The 19875-nt window shown below is 41.9% G+C and overlaps 1 protein-coding gene across 1 annotated transcript in view; it reads right to left on the reverse strand.

The window, feature by feature from the left end:
- Positions 1-19875, reverse strand: part of TDRD1 (tudor domain containing 1) — a 2513511-nt gene that overhangs the window by 1306518 nt on the left and 1187118 nt on the right. Inside the window, exon 14 of the mRNA XM_044055533.1 lies at positions 1947-2060. Within this exon, the coding sequence (XP_043911468.1) occupies positions 1947-2060 (114 nt within the window). The remainder of the gene's footprint in view (positions 1-1946; positions 2061-19875) is intronic.

Consider the following 19875-nt stretch of genomic DNA (forward strand, 5'->3'; position numbering starts at 1 on the left):
CATATTGCCCATGTTTCACTCCAACATATGCCCCTGCTGGTCATGCATTCACCTGCATAAAACAGTTTTCCTTGCTATGTTATGTGGTCTGCTGTGTAGGAATTAACATTAGTCTCTGCGCACCACTTGCTGACAGGTTTGTGTCCCACACTGCTACAGCACTGTGCCATCACAGACATGTTGGGTTACACTAGTGTTACCCATGTGTAACTCATGCCCCACTGCATGCCCCTGCTGGGTGATCCTCAATGCCACTGTTCTACATACCAGCTGTGATGGCTGCTACACAACAGTCCCATGCTAGTGCTGTAGCCTCCACACTGTAACATGTGGGATGGTGGGACTGCACCCCTAACTGCACATGCTACCATAGGGATTTCATGTACTGCACCTAAGCAGAACTATTGTTTCTATACTACACAGCAGTCTGACTGGTCACATGTGACAATATTAATGTCACCCTGTTTTCTACCTTATCTCTCTCTAATGTATTTTCCTTTGTTTTATTTCTATGTATTTAAGTTACAAGTTTCAGCAGCATCTGGTACAGCTTTTGCCAGTGGTGTGGCACAGGTCGCTGCCTCTCCAACAGGCCAAGCTTTTTCCTACAGCAGTCTCCAGGCCTGCCTTCCAATAGGATGTGACACACATATGTATACAGATTTACATACACGTATACATACACATACACGCGTACGCACACACACACACACACACACACACATATATATATATATATATATATATATATATATATATAGGTCTCGGACGTTTGCTTGAATGAGCAAACGTCCGAAACCCAAATGGCCGGGCATACTTACGCGAAAGTGCTTTTCACCGAAGAAGCACTTTTGTGCAAGTATGCCTGTTGCCAAGGCCGTATTACGGTGCGGATAAGGGGAAATTCCCTTTTCCCCACTGTAGTGTGGTTTCGGAGGGAGAATATTAAAGTAGGGGTGGGGGGTAAAGCCCCCCTGCTAAAACGTTAATGCAGTGTTTTTTGTAACACGCTTTAACAAAAGCACTTTTTCGATAAAAGCACTTTCGTTAAAGTGTGTTTGGTTGTTATGGATGCGGACGTTTGATCATTTGAGCAAACGTCCTAGATCCATACTTTATATATATATATATATATATATATATATATATCTACATACACACACAGGATCATAGGAGGTTACTAGGCTAATGGCGCTGGGGCCCTTACAAGCCTAGCCAAGGGTTTACCCCGAAAAAAGAAACCTCCTTCAGCACCTGTCGCCCCTGTCAATGAGGAACAAAGGTGGAACCCCTAGGACAAATTTGTGGTTTCCCAGCCACTCAAGGCTGCGCCTGAAAACGGTCAGCGAGGTACTATGTCATGTATGGGGAATCTATTCTAGAGATGGGGCACCGCAAACATATGCACCACAGTTTGTGCACACATACTAGCACTTGCTAGGTAGTACATGTGCACAAGCTATGGTGCATGCATGCTGCTTCCCTTCACAGCACTATTGGCCACAATTGCCAGAAACAATCTCTCTCTCTCTTGCACTCATTCCTAATCCTGTAATTTCTACGTGCACTTTTGTTTTGGTTAAATTTATTAGCTTGAGCTAAACCTAATAGCTTGAAATATAAAATTGCAACTAGTAAACTGATATTTACCTTTGCAGCAAGTTGCACAACTCGTATATCTGAGGTAGTTTCACGAATCCAGTAGGCATGTTTCTGAATCCTAAGGAATCTATTATTTCTTCCCAAATCTAAAACTCTGCATTACACATAAAACACACTATACACTACTACCATAGGCAGATAAAAAGGCACAGCCCAGTAACATAAAAAAAAACTGTGATCTGTTAAAAGTACTAACAAAAAAAAAGTGGTAAGCAGTGTCATTTGCTAACTTGGATATAGCAGACTGAATAACTGTTGAATACTATATTAGATACAGAGCTTACTTTTGAAGAAAGCACAGCATGGCTCCCCGTACAATAACTTGAAGGTGTTTGAAGGTGGATGTTTCTCGCAGTAATCATTCAGGGATTTATTAAGCTTATTCAGAGCAAACAGATCTGAAAGAAAAAAAACTATCAAAAATATGTATAGTGGCAAAACCTAAAAAAGCTACAACTGTCTTAATACATCTATTTTCTTTTTTTAAACACTTTTATTGAATTATCATTTGTGACATAGGCAAATGTAATCAAACTGTATTAACAATTTAACATTAACAAACATTACACTTCACATATATTGCAAAATATCATATAACCTAAGCAATATTATATATATTATTCAATTCCTGGGGTCTATATCACCACATCGAAATGTGAATTCTTCGAATACGAAAACACTGACATGTAAAGAGCGAAATACCAAAAGTACAAACGGCCAATTCCGCAATTTTTTTTCCCAGGGAAAAAGTCGCTTGACAGTTATCGGGAATTTGCCCTTTTCTCCACTGTACAGCGATCCCAGAGTTGGTATACTTAGTTAGGGGGGTGTGGGGACAAAGCCCCCCCACACACACACTTGATCAGGGTTTGAGAATTTGTTTAGGTGTTGGTTGAAGTGGCCATTCGTACTTTTGTGTTTTGCTGTTTAGGTGTCAATATTTTCGAATTTGGAGAATTTGCATTTCGATGTGGTGACACAGACCCCAATTCCTGCCCCCCCTTTTCTTAAACAAGAAACATCTTCATTAAGCCATCACTTACAATTATACATTTACATGAATGAAAACAAACTAAACCGACACAATCCCTGTTGCCAACACTACACATCACTTACAATCTACCCATTAATTTTCAGACATTACATGTTTCATTTAAGTCCTGCCTTCTTTTAAACCACATTCCTTCCTTGTATATATTTTTCCCACAATTCCCTTTTTTTCCTATGTAGTTTGCTCCTACCTTTTTCTAAATATCTCAATTCCAGATGTTTTACCTCAGTTACTATATTCACTACTATATAGTTGGTTTAGATTTTGATTTCCATTTTCTTGTAATTGCTTTTTTGGCAGCCATCATAATTAGACACAGCAAAGCCTTATGTGTAGGCAATTCCGATTCTGTATCATAGCTCAGAAAAATCATCACCCTTGTCAACAATCTGCCCACCCAGCATCTCTGACAGCACATCCCACTGGGAATCCATAAGGTCTGCCAACCCACCACACTCCCAGAAAATGTTGCCAAGTATCACTTTCTTCCCTGTCAAACCTCCATCTGCTGTCTACTTGAGGAAAAATTCTCTGGGTTCTACTTGGGGTATAAAAATATGTATGTAAACATTTCCAAGCAAAACTCCTAAATCTTCTACATTTTGTTGCATATTTTGGAGATATACATCTATCCTCCCATTGCTTCTTTGTGAATTGCATATCCAGTCTCTCTCTACCCAATCCTTTCTACCCTCCTCTGACTGATTTTTATAGTTATCATGCAATATTTTATATGCTCTACTAATTATTCCTTTTTTAATGGCAGGTTCAGTTCTAGATTCTACTAAAAACTCTATTAATGCCGGCCTTTCATTTCCGATCCCCCTATTTCTATTTGCCTATACTCTGATATCAATCGTTGATAGAGAAGGCAATCTCTAACCTGAAGTCAAAATAAATTCTTGGCATCTTCCCAAATTATTACCTTTCCCTTTCTAGTTATTTACTCCGAGTACGGTGGTTCCTTTGCCAGCTTTCTCCAATAAATTCAAGCCCCCCTTGCTTATTGTCTGTATCTCTAACTGTAGTCCATCCCTATTGGCAGAATCTCTTTTCTCCATTTCTGAGCTAGTTTAGTTCTTAAAATGCTCCCTGCTCTTTTAAGAATATAATATTCTGTATGCCCGTTGTCGTTCTCCTTGAGGGTCTGCATCCAAAATCCCAGTCTCTTCTGTTTCTTGAGCTTCCCCGTTTGTCCATCATCTCTTTCCACTTTGAACTATAGTTTTCTGCTTGTGCTATGTATAGCAGCCTTAACTGTAGCACTGAAATACCCTGTTTAAATTGGGTAATCCCAATCCACCCTGATCTACTGGAAGAATCAGCGTATCCCACTGGACTCTTGCCATCATCCCCTTCCAGATAAAGTCCTTCAGCTCTTTATTAATTGCAATCCACAATTTCTCCACTAGTTGATAAAAATATGCCTGACGTGTACACAAGACTAAAGGGACTAAAACATTTTGACTGTTTGTATCTTACTCTCCCATACCTATATAACAAACCTTTCATTTTCTCAGTTTTTGTATTATCTTTTTAGTCTCTTCCCACATATCCTTAGCTGCTACACCAGAATAATTTTTAATTCATACTCCAACATACGTCATTTTATAATGCCCCCATAAATACAGATATTGCTGAAACAATTCAGGTGTGGGTACATAATTTACCGCTATTGCCTTTGTCTTGGCTTTATTGATTGTGCATCCTGAAAAGATGTGAACCTGTCTCAAAATGTTCCACAACAACGTAATGTGTGTCTGTTTTTTCAGGTATAAATTAATATCATCTGCAAATACAGCCAGCTTTTCTTGACTATCATACCAATTACATCCTTGAATATCTGAGCTCCTTCTTTTCTTTGCCAATGGTTCTAAATATAATGCAAACAACTAAGTGGAAAGAGGACACCCCCTGCCTGGTTCCTCTGCTCAAGCAGAAATGATCAGAGAGGAACCCACCCACTTTAATTTTTGCCTCTGATCCCTCGTATATCCTCCCAATCAACCTTATAATTTTTTTCAGGAAATCCAAATGCTTCCATTGCCCTGCTCAAAGTCCCAGCTTACTCTGCATCAAGAACCACCACCAACAATGGTATTTTCTTACATTCTGCTTCCCTCTGGATCATCAATATTCTGTTAATGTTGCCAAATGTTTGCCTCCCCTCCACAAACCAGTGATCCATATCTATCATTTTTGGCATTACTTTTGTCATTCTTTTAGCCATTATAGACATTAACACTTAATCCTGGTTTAGTATTGCAATGGGCCTGTATAAAGCTGGGTATGATGGATCGTTACCATCTTTAGGTATTACAGCTAACTTTCTTCCAGGATGTTGGTACTTCTACATCTCTTAAAATACTGTTAAACAAAATCTTCTAGACTTGTATCAGTTTTTCTTCCTAGCTTCCAAACTTCCACAGGAATACCATCTATTCCTGGGGACTTTCCTGTAGATTGGTTATACATCGCAATTTTTCTCTCATTTCCTCCTATCCCAACAGTTAGTAATTGAGCCTCTGCTACCTCTACCCTGGGCATATTTAATTCTTCCATAAACATTTCCATTTGTACCTTTTCTTGATTTCCACATTTCTCTGCTTTACACAGGCTTTCACAGAATTTCTGAAATATTTCTAATATCTCTGCAGAAATCTCTTGTTAACCCTGCTTGTTATAGGCTCCCTAAGCTTGCCATCAGCTCCTTCTACTTTCTGCTGCCTGAGTTGTCGTACTAAAAGGTTTTGTGCTCTACTATCATCAAAAAACAGTTGCCTATCAGCAATCTTTAAAAACTTGTGCATATAATTTCGAGGTAATCTCTTATTTTCTGCTTTGCATTCTGCAGCTGATTCTCTTCTTGTTCTGTGAGATTCCCCTGTTCTGCAATGCCTTAACATTTGTCAGTCCCTCTAAATAATTATTGTTACTTCTTAACCACAGAGTTCCCTTTCTTTTATTTCCACCTTATTTTTAAACCCCACCTTAATTTTATCCAGCTATATTTTCAAAAGAAAATTCTTTCTTCTGTAACAGCTCTTGAATAATCTCTACTACCCATTCCTTACCTTCCTCTCTTTTCAACAGGTAGGTGGAAAAACACCAGTGCCCATTTATTTCATTACCTCGTGTTTTTATTTTAGTTATTACTGGAGCAGGATCTGAAATACTTATTGGGTGCGTACCAAAAACTTCAATTAAATGCATATGCTCCTGTGAAATATACATTCTGTCTAACCTAACCCAGTTTTTATATCTTTGGGAATAATATGTAAATTCACTCCAAACTCCTATTACTGAATTAACATTTTCAATTCCAATTACTTTCATAAATGTCTTCAAAAACCTACCCTCTACTTTCCCTTCTAGGCACCCCAGACACATCTTCACTGTTGCAAACCACATTCCAGTCCCTACCTATAAGTAATACTCCTTGATTTAGTATGCCTATTTTCTGACAGAAAACCTGTATTTGATGATCTGATCTATAGTTATGGAGGAGTAGCATTTTTTTTTAGTAAAGACTGCAAAGAAAAATACTTCACAGGACCTCAGACAAAATGCTCACTTGGTACTTTATCCTGGTAAACAAAAAGAAGTTACGTCTTACCGTAACGTTCCATCTGTGTCTATCTTCATCTATACGGTTCCGATCCTAGGAACTGGTCTGGCCGTCACAAAGCTCACGTCAGCCAAAAAACTCTCGAGCTACAAGTCTACCCACAATGCCCTTCTCCACATTACCTCAGATTGAGTTTGCCAAAAAAATTAGAAGAGGACATAAGATATAAAGAATAGATGTTAGAAACCTTGCCCAAGGCATTCCTAACAATAAGAACCCAGGACAGGATATCGCTCCACCAAAAACCTACAGGAGGGGGCAGGAGGGTGAGACACCAAGAATAAATGAAGAACAACAACACAGATGGACGTTATGGTAAGACAACTTCTTTATCTGATATGTAGTCAATCTTCATCTATTCCTGACCAATGGGGCAGGGTCCCCAACTACCTTGATTCTTGGGAGGCCCTATGGAATGACATTCTTGAGCACCACAAAACCAAAGGATGCTCCCCCCTGGAGACCATATTCAATTTGTAATGTGTGATAAAAGTATGAGGTTTAGCCCAAGTTGCAGCCGCACACATTTCTGACATGGAAGCTTCGGAATGAAAACCATCAGAAGCCGCCACGGATCTAGTAGAATGTGTCATGACAGGCTTAGGGAGTTTCATGTTCAGTCTTGTGTCAATGAAAGATGTACAAACCATCTGGAGAGAGTCACTTTGGACACTTTTCTGCCCATACTTGCACTGGCAAAGGATATAAACAACTCTTCAGATCGTCTGAATTGTTTAGTTCTATCCAGGTAGAAACTTAACTGTCTATGCACGTCCAAGAGGGTGAAGGCAGTACTCATTTTTGTTTGAAAATTTTTGAAAGAATACAGATAAGTCTACGGATTGGTTGATATTGGTGTCTGAAATCACTTTAGGAAGAAAGGATGGGTTTGTTCTGAGAGACACTGTCTTTATGGAAAACTAGGTATGGGGCTTTAGAACATAAGGCCTATAATTCGGAGACTCGTCTCGTGGAAGTAACAGCTATGAGGAGTAATGTCTTCCAAGAAAGGAACTTTAAATCACAAATAGCTGCACGTTTAAATGGGGGTGCAGTAAGTGATAGAAAAACTAAAGTCAAATCCCAAGGGGATCTTTGAAAGGCGGCTTCAAACATATTGTGTCCATTAGGAAAATTTTGCAAAGATTGTGAGAAATTAAGGGTTGGTCGCCAAACTCGTTAAGAAAATTAGAAATAGCTTCTAAGATGGCTTTAGTCATAGAAGCAGAGGCTCCTGTATTAAAAACGTCAGCTAGAAAACACGGAATGTTTTCAACTGAGAAAGGGACTAGACCATTGCCAGAAGCTCAAATAGAAGACCTTTTCCATTTGCTAAAATACAGAGTCCTGGCGGATGATTTGTGCGATGCCAACAAAATGTTTCAGACGGGAGAAAGTATATCATGATGCCTGGTGACTATCGGAATTGGAGCAATCAAGCTGTTGACTTGATACTCTGAAGGTTGGGATACACTAGTCCCTGGGGACGGGACAAGAATTCTGCAACTGGGTCCAGAGTCCAAGGGTGGCAAAGAAGATGAAGCCAAAGGAAGGGAAACCATATCTGTCAAGGACAATAAGGAGCAATGAGGATGGTTCTCAACTGAGCTGCTTTCTTGAGAAAAGAAGAGATCAAAGGAAAGAGAAGGAAGGCATAGAGGAGACCCGGGGCCAATCGTGGGGAAGAGCGTCCCTGGAGGACTCTCCCTGAGGGAGAATTAGGGCAAAGTAGCTTCTGCACTTATTGTTTAGGGGTGAAGCAAATAGGTTGCAGCAAGGCTGGCCCCAGCAAAGAAAGATCTCCTTCATTACTCTGGAGTTCAAAGACCACTCGTGAGGCATAAGGATGCATCTGTTCAGTTTGTCCGCAATCACATTTAAACTCCCCAGAATGTGCACCATCAGAAAGCTGTTGGAAGATATGGCCCACTGCCACACATGGGAGGGCTTTTTGACACAGTGTGTAAGATCTGGCTCCTCCCTGTTTGTTGATGTACCAGACTACTGACATGTCCGACTGAACAGCTATCATCCCTAGAGGTAAGGCAAAATGAAAAGCTTGCAACACCAAAAGCACTGTTCTTAACTCTAGTACACTGATATGCAACTTGGCATCAGAGAGGGACCAAGTGCCGTGGACCGTCTTCCCAAGATAATGCCCCCTACCCCATCTGGGAAGCATCTGTGGCCACTATGGCCTTGGGCTACTGGGGAACAAAGGGGTGGCCTAGAAGAACCTCCTCTGAGTGCATCCACCAGGTAAGATTGTTCTTGCACAGACTGGATATGAAAATTAATATGTCCATGGGGTGGGTCAGAACTGATAACTAATTTTGCTAGCAACAATTGGAGAAACCTTATGTGAAACCTTGCCAATGGAACTAAGGTGATGATAGCTGCCATGGAGCCTAGTGCCTGCAGAATATGTAAAGCATGTACTTTGTTTGAGCACAGAAGTGGATGAACTTGCAACTGTATGTTTTGCAATCTGTGTCGGGGAAGTGATACTATGCAAGAAGTGTACAGCTAAGCTCCAATAAATTCCATGCCCTGGGAGGTAGTTAACTGGGATTTGGGCAGGGTTGACTGTTATGCCCAACTGGTGGGACAGATCCAGGATAAAGTCTGTAGTAGCAGATGCCTAGTGGGAGTGGTGAGGAGCCAGTCGTCTAGATAAGGAAACACTCGGAATTCGTACAGCCTCAAATGAGCTGTGACTACAGCCATACATTTGGTGAACACCCTGAGGACTGTGGTGAGACCAAAGGGTAGCACTCTGAATTGGATGAGAGTGGCTCCTATCTGGAAGGAGAGAAACTTTCTCGAGCGTTTGTCCACCTTTATGTGGTAATACGCACCTTGAACGTCAATAGAGCACATCCAATAGTCTTTCTCTAGGAAAGTGAGGATAAACTGAAATGTGACCATCTGGAATTTTGCTTGTTTGACACATCTGTTTAGAACGCTGAGATCCAAAACTGGTCTCCAGTCCCCTGTTTTCATTGGCACTAAAAGCAATCTTGAGTAAAATCTGGATCCCGTTTGGTCTGGTGAGACTTAATGGATGACTTTTTTCTAGAAGCTTTTGAACTTCTATATCTGCTTGAACTCTCTGACTGGGTGGAGTGTTGGGGAGTTTTGTAGGGGTTTTCAGGGTGAAGGGAATTAACCTCTGGAAATTATCCTTAGCCCCCAGGCATCGTAGTTACGTGTCGCAAGGGGTCTAGGTGCAAGGAAAATCTTCCCCCATCTGCCAGAGGAGTCCCTGGAACCCTGATAATGCGGACCACCTCTGCCTCTAGGATGGCCTCTTCCACTGTAACTCCCCCTCTGCCACAAGGGGAGTCCGAACCATGCGTGCCCTGGAAAAGCTTTTGTGAGTTTTTGAACTACATCTTACCACTCCTTTGACTTCTAGAACAGAATTGGCGAGGAGTGGAAAAACGTACGCCCACAGCAGACTAAGTCTTTTCTTCCTTTTCACACCTAGACAGAGTTTCCTTTACTTTGGGACCAAACAGAGAAGATCTGTCAAAGGTTGCACTGACAAAAGAAAGACTTGAATGGTTCCGCAAACTCGCACAGATGCAGCCAAGCATGTCTGCAAATAGCGATGCTTGAAACTGCTGACCTGATCGCCCCCCCGGCTGCATGTGCAATGAGCCTCATGTACGATTTCGAAAGAGATTCTAGGATAGCTAGCTGGGAGGCCACTTTTTCTTGGACCCCTTCAGCCACATCTCCTGCCAGAGCATGACAGCTCCTTGACCAGATCCCTTTGAAGTCTTGTAAAATGTGCCAAAAAGTTCAAGGACCTGATGGAAAAGGTCAATGAAGCATAGACTCCACTTCCCAAATCTGTCCTTCACCCTGGAGACTCTGTTCCAGGGATGAACAGTGGAACTTTCCTCTGCAAGTTCTTTCTTAGTGGCTGCCGTTATAACCATGACATCCACTAAAGGAACTTTTGACCAGTGGAGTTGATCTTTAGGGGTGGAGAGAATTCTGTCAGGTCTCCAGAGGACTGGTTGAACAGAATCAGGTGCTTTTCCAAACCCGCTGAGCAATCAACTTAAGATCAGCAGGCGGTGTAACTCAGGTGACCAGACTACAACTCTGATCCATGGACCTCGAAGTAGAGGCAGTCAAGGCAGCCATCGCAGAAGAGAAAGCAAAGGCCCTCTGATCTGAACCACAAATCCCTCGGGAGACATGTGTCCTGAGACTCTGAAAATGAGAGTTGAATCAAAGGAGGAGAAAAAGTCACAGGCCGTCCAAGCTCGGGTTCACAAGGGGAAGAAGCGGGAAGGACCCCCATCTAGATCTGGGCCTTGATTATTGATCTAACCATTCTGTCCATGTCAAGGTAAAGGCTGTGAGAGGACCTAGAGGAAGCTAACAAAGGATAAGAGTGTGTCTGGGTATTTGGAGGATTTCGGCCAGCAAAATAGGGGATACCGACACAATGGATTTCCCTGAAGATTGTGGATATGGAGACTGACGGATCCGAAGAGGGCTACTCGGGTCCAGAGGCTTGGGATCTGAGGGCACAATAGGAATGGAAGACTCACTCAGAGCCATTAGCTCAATCTGATCTGATGGCGCCAACAGAGGCCAAGGCGCCAATGAGATCGGATCCCATAACCTTGGAGCCTTGGCAGATGGCTCCAAGAAAGCTATCGGCTCCTCAGGGTGCGTCCTAATATCAAAGCAGTGAGAAAGCTTAGAGGAGGGGATTGAGCACCTGGAGAAACAGCAGCGGGCAACAATCTTAAAAATAAGCTTATTCCTTCTCTCCTTTAAAGATGTTGCAAGGAGAGTCGAGAGGAGCTGATCCTAGGCAGCAGACACAATCATAGGTGCCTGAGTGTGGAATCTTCCACTCGCACTTGGAACACCTCTTAAATCCAGTAGACTTATCCATTAGAAAAACTATAAACAGTTAACAAGAACCATGCTAAGAAGCACAACTACGTGATACCCAAGAACTCAAGGACAGCAACTACAACTCCACTATAGCTATACTGTAACTGAAAACTTGTTTGTGTTTTTTTTTTTTTTTTTTTTTTTTTTAAAGAGAAGGAAAAAGGGCAGAATCCCAAGGAGGAAAGGGACAGCAAGGGGCCTAACACACTAGAGCTAATGAGAGAGGAGGAAACAAATAGAAATACAAAACTAAGAAATAAAGACTAAAAACTGACAGAAAAAATATGAAACTTATCTGAGCCTGGAAAATATTGTCTGGGCACACCGGCAGCAAACAAGATCTGAGGAGGTTGTATGAGGTGTAGAGGATTATGGGTAAGGGGAGGAGTTTAAGCTTGGAAGTTCAAGTCTGTGGGATGTGGCCAAGTCAGATCCAAGGTTTGGATCAGAGACCCATACGGGAAGCAGAATGCGCAGGGCGACATCACATCTTTCTATTTTCTTAAGTCTCTGTGCTAGGAGTTTCGGAATTTCTGTGGTGTTGCCATAATAGGCCTGAGCTAATGCTGCATTTCTATAGTCATTTATAAAATCCAAATGAGCTTCTTATTGCCTTGTTCCCTTTTCTTAGATTCTTCCTTTCAAGTTCTGTCAGCCTGTTCATATTTTCCTAATATATCAAAAATCTGAAAAAAACGTGCACGATAAATAAAGTACTATTTGTCCTATTCCACTCCTGAACCTCTGTCTTTTACTAAACATTTCAACATGTCTTTCATCTCATCCTAAATGTGAGTGCTCTGTCTCCCTTTATCCATTTCTTAAATCCCTTCCTTTTCATTAAGTGTACTGGGAATCTCCAACATCTATCCCAAAACTCTTTCCCCTTCTGTAGCGAGGTTACCATTAGTGGGAAATGATCTAAGAAAATTATTCGTTGTGTGGTACAATCTTCTAGCAAATCTCTGTGCTCCACAGTAATAATCTGTCTAGTCTGGTGCATTTACCATAACACTGGGAGAAAAAGGTGCTCCCTTTCGCTTTTTCCAGCTCTACCACATCTTGTATACTCAGTATGTTCAAAATGTTTTCCAGATGAGATGCTGCTATGTACCACTTGTAAATTAAGTTCCAGTCTCCCCCCATAACTAGTATTTCTGGTTGCTGACTTGTAATCTCTCCCAGTATCATTTTCATTTCCTGAATTCTGCTCTTGGGTGAGAGATACAAGTTCATGAATGTCACTTCTTTGCGTCACCAATAGCCCTGTACTGTAATATATCTTCCTACAGTATTCAGTGTATTGTTTTCAGTCTTCAGGACCCAGCTTTCATTATCAATGTTAACACCCTCCTTTTCCTTTCTCATCTAACATGTGCACTGTACCTATTCCAACATCTCCATTTCATAAAATTATTACACTTCTCTTTCTATAAGTGTGTTTCATGCATCAATACTGTGGTCGTATTCCTGCATAAAGATAGCATTATGTGCATTTTATTAAATTCTACCAACCCATTTACATTACTAGTTAAAATTTTCAATTTTGTCATTTACAACCTCCGTTTCCCTCTTTCCTGTCTTTTTTTAGTTTGTTTGCTTGTGTCTTTCGGCTTTTCCCGGTTAGGGGTCGCCACAGCGGACCTTCAGTCCGCTTATGATTGGCAGTGGCTTTTTTACATGCCGAGTTACCAGCCCTGATGCACAACCTTCAACGAAGGTACGCCCATTCACGCATGTCTCCACGCAGAAGACGCTCTAGCTGAGAATCGAACTGGACAGCGTCTTACTGTGAGGTTTAGTACACACTCTAAATACTGTACTCTCCTGCTGCCCGTATTGGTTTAATCTAACATGAATGGATTTTTTCATGTCCCAAGAAATTCACAAAGCCATCACCCAGTACTTTACTTTTATTAACAAACCAGTGATAACTATATAGAAAATGGCTAGTCACTTCATATCTCCCCCCTTATGGGGTAAATACTCCTTTTCATGGCTGCAGTTGCGTCTGAGGGTTCATAGGTAGGTAATAGGCTATCTGCCCTAGGGAATTTATAAGCCTAGCTAGAATGTTGGCTTTTGCCTCCCTTTTAGACTAGAATACTGAGCCTCTGTCCAGCAGGGCCATAGAAGTGATCCCCGGAGTAAATTTACGATTACCCATCCACTCAAGATTTCCCTTGAAGAGGGTCAGCGAGGGGCTCTGTCTAACGTGGACTGGGATTCTATTCCAGAGCGAGGGAAGCCTTTGGGATATGAATCTATCCCTCCAGCATGTCCTGTTTATTGTTGTGCTAAGGTTTAAATCCCTGGAGCGTGTAGTTTGAATGGAATTAGTTTTCTTGAGGTGGAGCATGTCCAACAGTTCCGGGTTAGACATGGCCTTGAATGTCAGGCAGAGGTCACCTCTGAGTAGAGTTGGAGCTTCTTTAGTTGAGCTACATAGGGCATTGTACTCAATTATGGGCCTGACGAGCGATGAGCAGAGGGGCACAATGACCTCTCTCGATCTAGATGTGAACCCTTTTGTGATTAGGTGAGCTATACAGAAGGTTTTTCTAACCACTTTGGCAATGTGATTGTCAAAGAAGAGGCTACTATCTACTTGGGTCCCCAGATCCCTAATTACATCTTCGGTACTTAGTGGATTACCTCCTATGTGGTAGTTTGTGGGCACTTTGTTTTTCCCAAAGGGGATGACTATGCACTTTTTGGCTTTTAGCTTGAGGCCATGGTTCTGACACCAGGTATCTGTTTCCGTAAGGCCCTTCTGGAGGATGCTTGTGTCAGCTGGAGAGTCTATTATGGCTCCCAGTTTGCAATCATCTGCAAACCTGGTAAGCCACAGTACTCCCGTGTTTGCCTGTACCTCAGAGAAGTAAATACCGAACAAGAGGGGTCCCAGGACTGAGCCCTGTGGGATGCCACTTGTAACCGGTTTAGAGTTGGACATGGCACCCGCGACTCTGACCATGTGAGTTCTATCCCCGAGCCAGTTTGCAACCCATCTTGTGACATATGGGTTAATATTTAAGCTAGTAAGCTTATTTATGATGCCACAGTGGGGTATTGTGTCGAAGGCCTTTGAGAGGTCCTGGTAGGCTGGGTGGACTACCTTTCCCTCATCTATGGCTTTGGTAACTGTTTAGAAGTCAACCAGGTTTAAGAGGCAAGATCTGCCTTTAACAAAGCCAAATTGGGTAGGGTCCAGTGTTTGGAGGTTCCCAATGTCTTTGTTTATGAGTTCCATGACGATGCGCTCCATAACCTTGCAGACCAGGCTAGTCAGGCTTATAGGGCGATCGTTCCCAGGATCCGTTGTGGTGCCACCTTTGTGAAGCGGGATCACTGTTGCTGTACGCCATTCATTGGGTACATAACCTGTGGTAAGGCTGAGTCGGAACAGTGAATTTATGTGAGGGTTTAGTTAATTTTAGAGCTCGTGTAAGACACAGCCCGGGATACCATACGGTCCATTGTGCTGTGTTTTTTTTATTTTGGAGGGGGCTGCTTTCACCAGTGCGTCTGTGATGTGTGGGGGATTGCATTCTTCTGGGATAGACACTGGCTCTTTTGGGGGGGGGGTAAAGTTTGCACTGAACCGGTCCGCCAGGATGTTGGCAATGTCAGTGGGTTCAGTGTATTTTGTGCCATTTTGCACCAGCTCAGAGCATATCTGAGAGTTGCCACCCAGATTCTGGACGTAGCTAAAGAACGCCTTGTGAGTATCTTTAGAGTATTTGGCGATTTTTCTTTCAAAGCTAGCCTTTGATGATTTTATGAGGGATCGAAGTTTCTTACTAGTACTGATTAGGGATGCCTTCCCTTTTTGGGATTTTGCCTTTTCATGTAATAGTTTCCTCCTTCTGTTGTATAGCTTATTTATGGCTGGGATCCACCAGACTGGTCTGTTTTTGGAGGAGTTAGTCTTGGTTTTACTTGGGATGGCACAATCCATGCATTCCTGTAGGTGCTCAATTGTAAAAGATTCTGCAGTTTGGGTAGCATTTTCCATATGCCCAGGGGCTTTGAAACTTCCCACCTCGGTCTTGAGAAGTGTGAAGTTTGCTTTTGAGAAATTTTTCACAGTGGTTTCCTTGGCTGGGGGTGGGGTCGGGATGTGATTAGTTTATGGTCTGATCTCTCCAAGGGGTTTACCTCTGGTATGGAACATTTAGCCCCCATGTTGGTGATGACAAAGTCCAATATGTTGTCCTCTCTTGTGGGAGTGGTGATCAGTTGTTCCAAGGCATTTGAGTTTATAAACTCAAGGAACCGTTGGGCAAAAGAGTTGGGGCTTGAGTAGTTTTCCCAGTCAATGTTTGGGTAGTTGAAGTCCCCCAATATCATGGTGTTTGGTGAGACCTTCATATTTTCCAATGTTCTCAGGAACGCCAAGTGAGGGTCCTGCATCAGGGTGGGTGATCTGTAGCAGGCTACAGACCGAAAAGCAGTTTTACCTACTGTTAGTTGCACATGGATGGTCTCCGCTGCCTCATGCAGTGCCACTAACCTGGAGGTCTGGGTATCCTTGAAGAAGATGGATACTCCCCTGCCTTTAGTATTTCGGTCCGAGTTCTGGGGCCGAAAAGAATGGTACGAGTTGAATCCTGGTAATGCTGGGGTGCTCTCTGGAGCCTTGAACCAGGTTTCTGTTACTGCACCGATATTGATTTTCTCCATACAGAGGAGTGCCTCGAGTGCGTGCATCTTGAGGTTTAGACTTTTGGCATTGAGTAGCATTACCATTAGTTTTTTGTTTCTGGTATCGTCTATGGAGGTGGGTTTGTCTTTTGAGCCTTGCCTAAAAAATGCACTGTGGGAGGCAGCAAGAGCCTTAGCCAGTATTCAAAATCCTAAGGGTGACAGGTGCAAGCCGTCCTTGGCGAAGCAACGTGGCTTGTCGAGCATGTCATCCCAGGCTGACAGACACTGGATTCCCTTAGAATGACACCAATAGGTTAGCCAATTGTTAAAATTGATCATTTTGTCTTTATACTGTGGCATCATTCTTGGTGAGGGTAAGATGCTACTCAGGGGTCAGGGTCATACTGGCCTGGGCTACATGATCAGAGAGCTCCTCTATGTCTCTTTCCACGTAGTCCAGGGAGGTACGTCTCAGGTCATTCACACCAACATGGACAATGACAGTCATATTTGTACTTGCCTTTGAGTGACCTGAGTGCTTGTGTTATGTGGCGGATCCTGGCACCCGACAAGCAGCTTACCGTGACCTTCTCCTTGTTCAGTCTGGTGAGTGGGACATCAGTGTGCCTGACAATAGAGTCTCCAATTACTTGTGTATTAGGTGTGTTATTTAGCCTTGGGGGCTGCGACTGCATGGCACACTGACTTTGTGAAGTATGTGATATGTGAAGGTTGTTGTGTGGTAGTGGTTGCTTGGATGTCTGCTTTGGAGGTCTCTGTTGTTTTAGCAGATTTTTATTTAGAGCCTCCACGTATCTTTTTGTGAGTTTGTGCGTCTTCTTTGCTGGTGCGATTTGTCTATGTGAGACTGGTTGTGTGGTGCGAGTGTTTTCCTTCACCTCCTGACTGACTGTGCCAGTCTTGGGTTGAGAGAGCCCGGCCTCCAGTTTGGCTGTACAGTTGCATCTCTCACATATATTTGGGTTTGTTGGAAGGAGGAGAGGGCTGTCTATGCACAAAAGGCAATTGTAACATTGCCTCAGGATTCCCAGATTCACCAGCTGGACTGGAGAGTATACCTGAAACTGTGATTTGGACATGCCTGGATGGTTTAAAGAACTGATTTATTGACCGTCTGGAATGGACAAACAGGGAGTCTTGTACTTCTGTATAATATAGGGGGGTGTAGTGCTAAACTTAGTTAGTGCTTACTGAGAAATTTGAGCAAGTGCTGGGCTGTAGAATGAAGGTTGAGTGCTTACTTTTGCAAGTTTGACTAGTTCTAAGGAAAAAACTGAAGAGCAGACTTTGTGGAGCCGGGAATAGTTAAAAACTGCTTAAATGGTGCTGCGCAATGCGCTAAAGCGGGTTTTAAGGCAGGGAGTTTCAAAGAGATAGGAAATGGCCCAAAACGGCCAATAAGCTACAAGTTACTGGGCTGAGACCACTCCTCCAGGGACAGATAGGCTGCTCAGAGCTCCCCACTCTCACTAGTGAACAGAGAAGCTTCCTCCTATCCAAGTAAGGATATGGGCAACACAGGAAAGCCCAGAATTCAGCAAGGACCTGAAAACTGGACTAGTCTAGTTCAGAAAAGGCGGGAAACAAGGATTTTTTTTTTTCTAAACAGAAACTAGGCACAAGGACACAGTAAATGCTTTAAATCGGCTAGCGCACTTGAATGTGTAGCCTACAACAATTAAACAAGTCAAAAATACAACTTTTAGGTGCAAACACAAAAAATGCAGAAAAACAATGCTTTGCAGATCTCAGATATTCAGAAAACTCGCTTTTTGGCGAGAATATGCAGTCGCAGTTAGGAAGGTAGGAAAACAATACTTAAATCTTTTTAAAGTCTCTCTTTTCGCTCTCCGCTGCTTGCTGCGTTTGGAGTATTCCAATTTTTTTGTTTTTTCCATCTTAATACTACACTTTAAAACCATATCTAGACCAGGGAGCTATATTACATTCTAATTCTCCAGTGCTAGTTTAAGCCACTGTCTCATGTTCCACTTACCTAACAACCCAATACTTGCCCTAGTGTACAGTGTAGCATCTTCTGAGCAATGTCTTACTTATCTGAGTTTGTTTCCTCATTAACTACCACCACAACATAACTGGCAAGCCATATTAAGCTACTGGGTGTCATTATTGTTGAAAATATGAATTTATTAACATATAAATTGAGCTGTAAAAAAATTTCTGTAGCCTCTAAAGGATAAACCACTAAATGAAAGATGAAGCAAGAAAACACACTGCAACCAACTATCTACTCCTAACCATTTTTATGGTGTCCACATTGTTACCAGTTAACAAGCTAGCAAGTGCCACTTAATTTAATGCTACAACAAGGTAGCAATACTTGTAGCCAATTTCTCTGATAAATCCCAGTACAGCTCGACTTTAAAACAACTCAAGTGAAGTCCATCATAGTACAGCCTACTCACAACTAGTTAGCACACACAACCTCATTTACAAACCAGACAATTGCCCTAGCCTAGCCCACATTCTGCTACACTATACACCAAACAGAATCCTTCGATCAGAAGACACATTTACTTCCCAGGACCATATCTAAAGTCTTGAAATCCAATCCCTCACCCTAAAACCAAATGATAATAAAAACCCTTTGAACAACTAAACCAATGCCTGTTGAAATCATGGTCTTGTTCCTGCTCTACACCTGGATAAGCCTAGATTTTTGTATTTTATTTTAACATTATGTTCCAGTGTGGGTACCCCTGCAATTATCCCCACCTACAACCTCATTTTCTCTTTTCATCTCACCTCCACTTAAACATCCCCTTCACTAACTACTTCTCATTTCATTCTCTGTCAACTTTTTTCCTGCTATATCCTATACTCACTCTCCCTTTACTCCACCTCTTCTGGATCTACTGATTTCTAATTTTAAACTGCTTAACATCAATCTAGGGCCTTTGTATCAAACGTATTTTACCACTGTCATAGCACTTTGCATTACATTTGTAATAATGCATATAATTTTCAGCTACTATAACATTATAGCTTCTCTCAAGAGTGTTACTTGACAGTGAAAACTGTTTGGATAATTAATGTCTGTATAACCTAAATACTACCACTGAAACTTTCTTCCTCTCATCTCTGTTGAAAAGGATTTTGCCCAGATGGACTATCCCAATAAACAAATGCATTTTAAATAAAAAGAATTGAGCTTCCTACTAACGGATTCAATTTTATGCTGTAAATATGTCCAGTTCCCTTGCATCTGCCCAGTTAAAGTGTTTAACCATTAAGCCCTTTTACAGGAATGAGTTTTCTTTTTACATTCCATATTGTTTTCTCCTAGCTCTCAAAATCCCCCCTCCATTTCTATGGCATGCACCCTTTCAGCAGCAAACAAGTTTTCCTTTTCCAAATAAAGGTTTAGTTTATTATTTGCAGTCTGAATTGGCTGATTAAATTAAGCTTCTAACCCCACCAGATGCAAAAAATACCTCAACAGCAAACCTTTCTGCCAACACTTTTTGGCCCTTCTTATGACAACTCCTTATAGCCCTACTAAGCAGAAGGTAACACTACTATTTCAATCTCAAATAATGTGTGTGTGAAGATTCCCCTATAACCTATCAGCGATTACATTATAAGCATTCCCTCGTTCCTTTGTCAACTGTATCTTCAGATTGTCTTAATTTAACTTGACAGCAATACCATCATCATTCAATTTGAATCCTTCAATAAAGACTAAAACTCTACCATTACATTAAGTTAAACGAACCCACAAATATTTAGAATATATATCTTCCCTTACAGATGTAGTCAATGACTATCACTGCCCAAAAAAGCTGAACATTCAAACAGAACTGTACACTTTTAGCATAATGTTATCTGCAGTTCTATTACATAGCTACTGTAGTGCTCCCATTAGCAATCCTGATCATTTAGGAAGTGTCACTGAACTTCACTGTCTAACTGGTCC

The sequence above is a fragment of the Protopterus annectens genome, chromosome 14.part0, assembly GCF_019279795.1.
Source record: "Protopterus annectens isolate FY-2018-M chromosome 14.part0, PAN1.0, whole genome shotgun sequence".
Taxonomy (NCBI): domain Eukaryota; kingdom Metazoa; phylum Chordata; order Ceratodontiformes; family Protopteridae; genus Protopterus; species Protopterus annectens.